Source organism: Arachis stenosperma, chromosome 9, assembly GCF_014773155.1.
Source record: "Arachis stenosperma cultivar V10309 chromosome 9, arast.V10309.gnm1.PFL2, whole genome shotgun sequence".
NCBI classification, from domain to species: Eukaryota; Viridiplantae; Streptophyta; class Magnoliopsida; order Fabales; family Fabaceae; genus Arachis; species Arachis stenosperma.
In genome coordinates, this window is record NC_080385.1 from 51,597,338 (window position 1) to 51,608,984 (window position 11,647).

At 29.9% G+C, this 11,647-nt stretch overlaps 2 protein-coding genes across 6 annotated transcripts in view; one reads left to right on the forward strand and one right to left on the reverse strand.

Annotated features, from left to right (window-relative positions):
• Positions 1 to 11,319, forward strand: part of LOC130951436 (bifunctional 3-dehydroquinate dehydratase/shikimate dehydrogenase, chloroplastic-like) — a 32,865-nt gene extending 21,546 nt beyond the window's left edge. For all 3 annotated transcript variants that reach the window (XM_057880085.1, XM_057880086.1, XM_057880087.1), the window contains exon 11: positions 11,141 to 11,319. In XM_057880085.1, coding sequence (XP_057736068.1) covers positions 11,141 to 11,184 — 44 coding nt within the window. In that variant the 3' untranslated portion in view covers positions 11,185 to 11,319. The remainder of the gene's footprint in view (positions 1 to 11,140) is intronic.
• On the reverse strand, positions 4,212 to 8,136 carry LOC130951435 (uncharacterized). Of its 3 annotated transcripts, none has more exons than XM_057880084.1 (10): positions 8,098 to 8,136; positions 6,864 to 7,096; positions 6,581 to 6,619; positions 6,251 to 6,486; positions 5,963 to 6,166; positions 5,753 to 5,845; positions 5,574 to 5,681; positions 5,043 to 5,486; positions 4,515 to 4,622; positions 4,212 to 4,389 (listed from the first exon to the last, which is right to left on the reverse strand). In XM_057880084.1, exons 2-10 carry the CDS (start codon positions 7,090 to 7,092, stop codon positions 4,282 to 4,284), a joined length of 1,569 nt encoding a protein of 522 aa, XP_057736067.1. In that variant the 5' UTR covers positions 7,093 to 7,096; positions 8,098 to 8,136; the 3' UTR covers positions 4,212 to 4,281. The 3 variants fall into 3 exon arrangements, with proteins under 3 accessions (XP_057736067.1, XP_057736066.1, XP_057736065.1); XM_057880083.1 differs by lacking the exon at positions 8,098 to 8,136 and adding an exon at positions 7,638 to 8,041; XM_057880082.1 differs by lacking the exon at positions 8,098 to 8,136 and having other exon boundaries at positions 6,864 to 7,185.
• Positions 11,320 to 11,647: the final 328 nt, after the last annotated feature.

The window sequence follows — 11,647 nt, forward strand, 5'->3', positions numbered from 1 at the left end:
TCATCACCAGACCAAACATGATCTGGAACATCATTGTCCAAAGCAATTGTAGGACTCAGATTAATCACATGAGCTTCTGTAAGTAGCGCTTCACCCCAAAAGACTTTAGGTAGCTTAACTTCAGTAAGCATACACCTAATTCTTTCAATCAACGTTCTATTCATCCTTTCTGCCAAACCATTCAACTGAGGTGCTTTAGGAGGTGTCTTTTCATGCTTAATGCCTTGCTGCTTGCAATACTTATCAAATGGTCCACAATACTCACCACTATTATCAGTGCGAATACATTTAAGCTTTTTATCTGTTTGCCTCTCAACCAAAGCTTGGAATTGTTTGAACTTTTCCAAAGCTTGGTTCTTTGTTTTCAAAGTATAAGTTCAAAACTTTCTTGAATGATCATCAATAAAAGTAATAAAGTAAATAGCTCCACTAAAAGACCGTACCTTCAAAGGACCACAAATATCGGAGTGCACCAATTCCAAGAAGTCTAATTTTCTTGAAGGTTGATGCTTCTTGAAGGATAATCTTCTTTGTTTACCGGCCATGCAATGAGAACATTTCTCTAACTCTGCATTCTTCAAACCGGAAAGAGCATCCTTTCGAGCTAAATAATTAAGTCCTTTTTCACTAATATGACCAAGTCGTCTGTGTCACAAGTTACAAACTTCTTTACTTTCAATTGCATTCACACTACCTTTTGCAATCATGGCATGCATCACATACAAACTTGAAGTACCTTTTTCTCGAGCCATCACTAAGTTGCCTTTAGTAAGCTTCCATTGTCCAAAGTCGAAAGTGTTTATAAAGCCTTCATTATCAAGCCTTTTAACTGAAACCAAATTCAAGCGAACATCTGGAGCGTGTCTAACATCTTTGAGTAGCAGCTTCATTCCCATATTAGTCTTAAGACAAACATATCCTACACCAATAACTTTGGCCAAGCCATCATTACCCATCTTAAGTACTCCAAAATTACCTGGAGTATAAGAAGTGAAGAACTCCTTCTTCGGTGTAACATGTATTGAGGCGCCACTATCAATTACCCAGCTGAACTCATCATCAGAAACAAGAGTGACATTGTACTCATAATCAGCAATATCAACAGTAAGAAGATCATCTGAAATAGAAGATACACGATCATTACCACTATCATCCTTCTTTTCTTGCTTACCTTTATTTTCCTTTTTTCAAAGATAGCAATATTTTTTAACGTGACCCATTTTGTGACAGTAGTGACACTCAACATTCTTATATCTTCCCTTGGATTTGCTCCTGCTTTTACCTCTACCCTTTTGAACTCTATTCTGATTTCTCCCCTGGTTTCAATGACTAACATTTCAGAGTGTGACGAAGAATTTTGTGTCTTCCTTTTCATCTCTTCATTTAAAATGCCACTTTTAACAAGTTGCATGCTCACTTTACCATTCAGAGCAGAATTAGTAAGAGAGGTACAAAAAGTCTCCCAAGAATCTGATAGAGTACTTAGCAACCACAATCCTTGAACCTCATCTTCAAACTTGATTCCCATGCTTGACAACTGATCCAGAACCCCTTGAAATTCATTCAAGTGATCTAATACTTGTGACCTCTCCATGTATCTCAAATTCATCAACATATTCAACAAATACAATTTATTATTGTCAGACTTGGAAGCATACAAGGATTCAATTTGATTCTACAAAGCCCTAGCATGAGTCTCATTAGCAATGTGATTATAAACATTATCATCCATCCATTGCCTAATAAAATCACAAACTTGTTGGTGTTCAAACTCCCATTCTTCATCTTTTTTAGATTCTGCTTTTTGTGTAAAAAATACAGGTAAATAAAGATTTTTGACAAACAACAAATCTTTCATTTTGCCCTTCCATAGATGGTAATTAGTGCCATTCAAACTTATTATCCTAGTAAAATTATTTGCCTCCATCTTTCAAGCAAGTTATAACCAAATACCCAAAACTGAGCTCTGATGCCAATTGATAGGAATAAAATACAATTCCCTACTTGTAAGAATTAGAGGAGCAACAATATCTACTCACAACAAGTATTAACACCAGCACAATACCCAATAGCAGTGGAAAAATCACATAAACCAGAAATTAGAAACAAGCTAACATACCAAGATTTTTAACGTGGAAAACCTCCTCAATATGAGAAGTAAAAACTACAAGTCACCAAGACCAGGATATATCTTCACTATGATGAAAAATAGGGTACAAGAGAGTCACAAAATACTGCACAAAATGTGCATACAACAAGCTAAACAACCCAAGCTTCAAAGCTTTCAAAACAAGAACAAGAAGATGAAAATACCATAAAAATAGAGCTACTGTGCGTGGCCAATATCTCCAGCTACAGACATCTAATTGAAGATCCGAACAGTGAAATCAAAGAACCAGATGTGTAAAATACACTATCCAAATTTGAGCTCGATCCAACGGTTAACGAATCTGCAGCGACCAATTTACAGAGACAACTTTGTATATGTGCGAAAATGACTTTCTCTCTTCTCTTCTCTCTAATGTTTGATGTTCTCCTTTCAAAATGACTTCTCTCACTCAATCCTAACTCACCTCAACCACTTCAACTATTCATGGGGTTAGATACTAGTATTTGAGCTTTTTCTCTACATAGAAAGAGAGCTCAAAAAACCCAACACCACAACCCATAGGCCACAATACATTGTGGGTGTTGCTAATGTTCTTGTTACTTTTTATTTTTTAATTATTTTTTAATAATTGTTTTTAACCTAATATATCTATTAATTAAAAAAATAAAAGTCTAAATGAAAGAGTATATGTCCCTCTTTTGGAATAATTTTTAAAAAATCTATAAAAACTCTATATTAAAAATGCATTTTATTTCATTTCTTTTATTTAGCTAGACAACTTCATACACCACTTTCTTAAATAACTCATCACTTGAATTCTATCTAATTTCGTTTGATTTGCATGACAGTCAAATTTTTTTTTTTAGTATTCGACCTACACTACACATACAGTGGGTGTGTTATCACACAATTGGGTAAATCAAATAAAAACAAAATTCAAATAGTTGTAGGCTGTCTGCGTGATTTTACACGAGGAGTGTAATGAGTCATTCGAAAGAGTTGTTAATTTAAGTTGTAGTTGTTTTTAATAAGGTAATAAAACTGATCATGAAAAATTATGACGCTAATAAATATTACTATAAAATAACTAAAACTAACTTGTAACTATAAAAGATAGATTCTAATAGACAATATTATCTAAACCTTAAAAATATATTAAAAATTTTTAATTCCCTCTTCTAAATTAACCTAATCATTCCCAATCTCTTTCCTAAATCTTCTCTTTTCTCGTCATTCAATGGTTATCTCCTATTACTATGTTTTCCTTTTCACTTTCACTTGTTACTTTTTAAACACGAACTAAATTCTATTTTTCACTCTCAAATTTCTCAATTTTCAATTTCGATGGCCTCCTTCAAACCCTTTAATTTCCCAAAATTCAGCCCTAATTAATTCTGCTATGAACAATACCATCACTAATGACACCAACAATTTTGACATCACTGATTCTCGTAACTTCACTACTACATACTTGACTTTTACTAACATTTAAAAATTGTTACTAAATCATATTAAAATGTTACCTATGTATATTAGTAATATTTTAACAAATGTTAAATATACCCTATGTTACTAAAGAGTTTTACTAACATTTTTTTAAAGATTTAATAACATTTAGTAAAAATGTTACAAAAGATATTCTATAGTAATATTTTGAAAAATGTTACAATAGACATTTCTTGATAACACTTAGAAAAATGTTACAATAGATATTTTTTGTAACACTTAAAAAAATGTTACCATAAATATTTTTTGTAACATTTAGAAAAATGTTACCGTAGATATTTTTTGTAACACTTAGGAAAATATTATTGTAGATATTTTTTGTAATACTTAAAAAATGTTACCATAAATATTTTTTATAACATTTAAAGAAATGTTACCATAGATATTTTTTGTAACACTTAAAAAAATATTACCATAAATATTTCTTTTAACACTTATAAAATGTTACAATAGATCTTTAGTAATATTTTTTTAGTTCTATTATACTCTTTTTTATTTTATATTATACACAATATAAATATACTAAAATTAATTACTACAACATGAAATATTTCATTAAATATACAAATTCACAAAATGAAATTTTTATAGCCTCTTTAATCAATAATCATTGTACAAGTTTGTCTCTTTCATTAAATTCACAAATTCACAAATTCATCTCAATATTACAAGCACACCACTTTCTTCTTTTTTGATCTTTTCTTATGCTGGTCATGCTTCATTTTCTCCAATTTCAAGTCAAAAACTTCTTGAGTAAGAGAAGAACAAAAAGCCTGCAAAAAAATAACTATTTTAAGGCACCAATACCAATATTTCTACAATAAATCTCAATATGATTATTATAAAGCATGAATTATAAATGCTATTTTAAATTCTTCGATTTTAGGTATAAATATACCTGCTTCTTTTTAGGTGAAAGAATCACATTCTTCTCCCTTGTTTGAGATAATGACTTAGTATGAGATTTAAAAACATCTTCTGTTATAGTAGATGATTTACTTGGAACCTAAAATATAAGAAAAATAAAATATTATTAGACCATCCATAATATTACTAAACCACCCATAATAAGAAAGGGAAAGAAAAAATAAAGGGGCACTCAAAAGTGCATGCAGACTCTGTTTGTTTTATGGCTTTATTTTTTTAATATTCAATTCACATATTAATTTGTTAAGAAGTTTTATCGTTATAATTATTGGTTATTAAATAAAATAGAAAATAATAATATTGATTCAAATTGCATGTGTTTGTAAAGTGAAGATAAAAAATAAAGAAATTAAAAACAAAAGATATATTAATTTGTAGATTAGTCTATACACGCTAAGATTGGTTCATTGTAGATTAAATGATTGAATACATTTAACACTATGAAAAGTAAATTTTATAAATTATTATTAAGAAAAAATGCAAAGAATGATATAAATACCTCTTTTTCAGCAGTAAAAACTTCATGATTTGCTGTTGCAGTAGCTTCTACTTCCTTTGTATTTAAAGTAGTTGACAGAAAAGAGAGATTTGGAATTTCTACTCCTGGGAGATTTTTCTGTAGTTGATTCAAAAATACATTAAATCCACACAACATCTGTGACTTCATGTCCTCCACTCTTTCTTGAAGTTTTATTTCCATCTCCTCTTGCATCTTTTGTTGTATATTCTGAATTTCTGCTTGAGCATTCTCTTTAACTTCTTTAATTAACCTCTCCGTCTCAACTTGAGATCTAGATCCCCACAAATCTGAACCTACAACACCTCTACCATAAGTACGGACACGACCGGGTTGATCTTTTCCTAATACTTGGGAAAGTATATCATCTTGATTTGTGCTTTCTAATTTTTCAGGATGTGAAACTATGGCATCCTCAAGCTCAGACTACAATCCAAAATTCAAACTACATTAATCTATGACAAAAAAATCTATATCACAAAAAATATATATTAAAAGAAATACATATCTTACAAAAATTTTGCTTGTTCCCTCACTCATTGGTTTTCCATCTCTTGACTTGTGTGTTAAAAAGAACATGTTCACCCGAGATGGTTCTCTTCTATCAGGATTTTTCATTGCCTATTAAGAAAAAGCACAATCAACTAAAAAAATAAATACAAATAAGACAAGTGTGAACAGATTAATTCTACCTCCTCTTCACGTATTTCAGCAAATGTTTTTGATCCTGTTGTATGCTGACTTGTATTCTTTGCTCTTCTAGCTGTATTCTTCTTGCTTTGTTCCTTTAAAATCATAAAAATATAATTGAATAATTAAGCCTAAAAATACACAAACAAGCAAAATTAGATAGTATAACTAATTATAATGTCATGAAAATTACATGCTAAGAATTAATATACCTTAATCATATCTAGGCTCCAAAATTGAACAAGAATCTTCCAATGTTCAAGTGGAACAGTACGAGGACAATTCTTTATATTGTAAACTAGTGGCATGTTTTCTTTAAAATATTGATTTTTTAACCGACTTTTATATGTCCTCCAAGATGAACCTAAGGTTTTGAAAACCCACCCTTTAGCTCTTTCTCCAATGTCAAACTTTCCCTGCACCATGATGTAGTAATACTTAATTTTTAAGATCAATAAAGAAAAAAAACACCTAAGTTAAAAGAGGTAAAAGTGTAATACAATGGTAGCTTCCCACAAATCTTCCCAATTATCTTTAAGTCCATGCCAACTTGTGTATGTCAATGGAGCAAGATGTGCATTTCTAACCAAAGTTCCTAAATGACTGCTTAACTTGGCTCGATTGCAACCAATTGGTTGACCATACTTATTTAATCTTATTGGCAGCCGATCCTCATAGCTTAAACCATGAGTTTTAAGGCACTTTGTCGGACCCCTTTTTCTTTTGGTTGCTGGTCCTGTTATGGAAATAAAGAAATAAAAGACAATAATGTAAAAAATAATATACATTGATTATAAGTATTAAACTAAACATAAAACATAATTACTTACTATCATCATCATTAGTTTGGGGTGATGTTAAAACTGGTCCTGTTATCAAGTATTAAAAGCAAAAGTCATTTAAAAGGAAATAGATTAACTGTGACAAAATTCAAAAATTTATCTCAATTTCCTAACTTGTTTGTTTGTGTTTTTTTTTTCTTTTTTAAAAAAAGAATTGGGCAATAGTATTAAGGTATTATTAAATTCAAGAATAAAATACACACACAAGCAGGAAATTAAAAATAGTATTATTTTATTTCTTTCAAATCACATGAAATAAAGGCACACTTACTATCATCATTAGCATATGGTACTAAAGGTGTTTGAGAAGGGCTTGATGCAGTATCCTCTAGCTCACCAATGATATTAACCATAGAACCACCTTTCAATCTTCTACTTTTCTTCACCGTTGATATTAATCGGGATTGACGAGGACCTAATCCAATTTGCTCTTCTTGTTCATAGATAATATCTCTCATTGAGATGCTTGACCTTAAAGTTTTCTCTTTCTTGTTTCCCATAACACTATAACAATTATAGAAAGTACGTAAGATAAATCTGCATAAATTTAGTGAACACAAATTATTATCCATACACCAACTAACGAAGGCAGCCATAAATGGACAATTAAAAGCAAACACAGCCATAATTAAACAATTAAATAAGAAAATACCAGAAGAACAAGAACTAAATCACAGCAAAAATAAGAACTAAAATCAAGAACAAAGACCTATAATAACAGCAAAAGAGCAAGAACAAGAACTAAAAAAATTAAAAAAATCACAGCAAGACCAAGAACTGAACAACAAGTAATCAACCAAGGCAGCCATTATAAACCAACAACATAAATTAAGTGAAAGAAAATTATTCTCCAAACACCAACTAACTAAGGCAGCCAAAATTGAACAATTAACAGCAAACACAGCCATGATTGAACAATTAAATAAGAAAAACAAGAACAAGAAATCAAACCAGTAAATCATAGAAAACACAGCACGACTAAAAACTAAACAACAAGAAAAATAACTTAAATCTAAACTAAACTGAAAAATCTCATATGCTTTACATTAACATAGAACGGCTATATTGAGATTCATTCAAGCCAGCAATCAATCTGCATGTGAGACCATAAGAGTTGGTGGATTTCCTTGTTGGTAGGTATTAATAATGAGAATAAGTTACCTTCCAAAAGGGGGTTTGATAAAAAGTAGACATTTTATTTCAAAAATAAAAAAGGGCAAGGAAATGAAAACTTTTAATTTGAACTGAATACTGACTAATGACTAAACTCTCACTAAGGTAACTCTTAAACAGAAGGGTTTCAAATTTTTCATAAGTCATTGATATAAATTGTAAACCTGATATGAAAAACAAAGGTGTTAAATAAGAGAAAATATAAATGCAGCAAAGTGTAAGGTATAAGCAATATCCAATTACAAACTCCACACTCAAAAGTATCACTACATGGCATTGATATCATCGCTAACAAAACTAATTACAAGCCATAATATTGTGTATTTGCATACCATGAAATTTAATTTCGGCATGTTTAACTTATATTTATAATATATATGTTAACCTCTTAAATTTATTTAATGAAATGTATATATAGAAAGTAAGTAATTATAAGATATGATTTAAGCATAAAGTAAAAGTGATTAGACATTTTAAGTTTTCGTAGTTATTTTGTTCCACTTGGTTTAAGCTATGTATCCTTTGGAGATTGACAAGGGTCATTTAAACATTATATTTATATAACAATATAATTAATTCAATTCACTACATATTTGGCTCAATGGTCCCCCGAATAAGCTGCGCCATTTTGACCTTTCTTCTATTTTGGTTCCTTTCGATTGGTTAATTATATTAATGCATTTAAATATAATAAACTTTTTCTGTAGTGAGAGAGAATATAATATTGTTCATGAATATTAGGTCAGAGATATTTGAATGATCCTAGCCAGTAATTAAAATATACATTAGATTCTGAAATCTGAATGAACCACTTTAAATACAAAATAAAATAAAATATGGAACAAAAAAAAGCATGCACCGTGGAATTAAGTGGAAGATACTAGTTTGGATTGACTTTGTTATATATATGATTTACCAATGAAGTAGTATGTGTGATCATGTGTACTCAAGTAAAAGATATAGAGTTCAGGAATTCATGTTAAAAGATGTGTATGTCAAACAAAATTGCCATCATGAAAATTTTCTGCTCTGCTGTGAGACAAAACAGAACAGAAGCAACACAAGAAACATGATCAAAATGTGATGATATATAGCAATCTTGCCTCTCTATTAGTTAGCCAGCGTTTGAAGAGCTCCTCGCTGTCGATGCGAAAGCTTTGAGAAACACTCTTGAATCCCTTTAAGCAATTAAAGAAAAAAAGCAAGTGAATAAAGACTATAAGCAATCACTATAAGCAATTAAATTTCACTTAATTTCTATAGACTAATCAAATAACTAATGCCTAATTATTCAATTATCATGAATGAATGTTCTTCTGCATTCTCCTAGTATCCTATTTTTAAGAAATTGCTTTACAATTCAACTCTGAATCTAATATTTTTATGCAGAGAAGAAAAAAAAGAAGGAATGACAAGAGATATTAGTGATCAAAGCACACCTCAATATCTTAGTTCAAGCAGTTCTAGCCCTGCTTTAACATCTTCAATCATAGGATAATTCAAATGCCAAAACACATATAATACTAACACTTCATAAAATACATAAAAGCAATCGAAAAGACAAAATATGCTAACACTTCATAATATCCTCATAAGTCTCAATGAAAACAATACATGTATGCTATGATTCAGACATTAAATCAAACATGTATTGGGCAGCTACATCTAACCAACCTATGCTGCACCAAATCGAAATGTATAGAGCAAAACATAGCAATATTGGATATAAACCAGTATTATCAAAGGCAATGAAAAACTAACTGCAATATGAACTGACAATCAATGTACAGAGAAATAGCTTATCCCTCATTCCCAAAGATGCACTTATCAGTTATCAAAAACATTCTTCTGATGTTTCTTGCTTTATCAATAAGTAGCACAAAATAACAAAGAACATTGAAAGCTTCTCATAGACAAAAATGTGGTGCCATCAGGTGAAAAATAGATAGATAATACAAAGTGAGACTTACAGCAGCATCAAAACTCTGAACAGCTGTGAGAGGAAAATATCGACCCCCCTTCAATTGTTTCTAAAACGCCGCACAAAAGTTTAGTAAGTATAAATTGCCAAGTATAAACATAATTTGAATTGAAGGAGCAATTAAACTCATTTATACCTAAATTCAAAACCTAAATTCAAATAAACAACTTAATTGGTGAGAAATTACATATGCATGATTCAAATCTGGATCAAAATCAGTAAGAGAAGAAAGAATCCGAAAAGAGATTTTTCTTCTCATCCATTAGACTCACCTCAAAACAGAGAATAACAAATCCAACCCTAGAATTTGTTGAAACAAGAGAGAGATTCAAAGAGCGGAGGAGCACATGTGAGGTTGAGAGTGAGAGTGCGAAGGAGAACGAGATTCGGAGTGAGATTGAGAGCGCTAGTGAGGTTGAGAGCGAGAGTGCGAAGGAGAACGAGATTCGGAGTGAGATTGAGAGCTATGACTGGTTCCCGATCTTTCTTCTGTTTCGTTAGGCTAGGTCTCCGTCCAAAGTGTTATAGGAATAGGTAACATTTTTTAAGATTTAAAAAAAAAATTATATATATTTACTAACATTTCTAATAAAATGTTACTTTATAATATAATTTTATAATAATTACTAACACTTTAACAAATGTTAAGCAATAAATGTTACCAAATCTTCAAAATGTAGTAGTGCTTTTTGCCACACTTTCAAAAAGCTTACAACAATGACAATCACTATAACAACAATAACAATTCTTTTATCGGTGAAATATAATACTTTTGTCCTTCTTCGCCTAAAATATTTATAATGTTGGATGCGGTTCTAACTATATTACTAGTACTTATTGAATGTTGACAAGCCACAGAAAAAAAGCCACTGCAATAGAAAAAACATAGTTTCATCTGTTTCTATCCCCAAACACAGTAGAAAAAAAATTTATTGTTTTGTTTGGATGATTATAACATAAAAAAAAAATTTTGGATGATAAAATTTCGGAGAGAAATTAAAAGTAAGGAATTGGAGTGAGAGGATTGGAGAGGAAAAAGGTTATTAGTGAACGAAAGAGGAGAGAGGTTGAGAAAAGGATTAAAAGATTGAAGATGAAAATGAAGAGTATTGAGATTAAAAATAGATTAAGATTTAAATTTGATAGTGATTAGATAAGGTTAGATGAATAATTTAAAAATTTTTATAATGTTTTAAAATTTGAATAATTTTATTTATCGGAATCATTTTTTATAATTACAAATTAATTATTTTTTTATGATTAAAATTATGTATCATAATTTTTTATGGTCAATTTTAGTACTTTAATTTTTTTCTTCTCACTTTTAGGTTTACTTTAACGCTTTAACATTATTTTAGTACTAAAATTAACTTCATGTATGTTCTTTCTCACAGCTCCAAAGCAAATCATTAGGGATGTGCTTGCAAAAAATATATGAGAACAAGTTCGGATGCTTGAAGTGATGCTGATTAATTAGAAGTTGTTTCTATTAAGTATTAGTTATATATATGGACCATTTTTCAATTATTTCATTGCTCAATTTAATAATACATTGGGGATATTGGAGACACATTCTATCGAACAGAATTAATGTCATTTTGTATTTCAAGTATTAGGTATTTCATATATTATGATATATAATTGCCTATTAATTAGATTGATATTATTGATATTCTTATTGAAGATAGGATATTAAATATTTATTATTTGATTTTTTTTTACTTGTTCATCACTTCATCATCTACAAACAGATGATATCTTGAATTATGTTACATAAAATCATCACACAACAACCATAGATAAATGCATTTGACATTTATTATTGATTATTATTATGAATTCTAACATGATATTAAAGTCATGGTATTTTTTTTTTTTAGTATTTTGAGATTGTTGTCTCA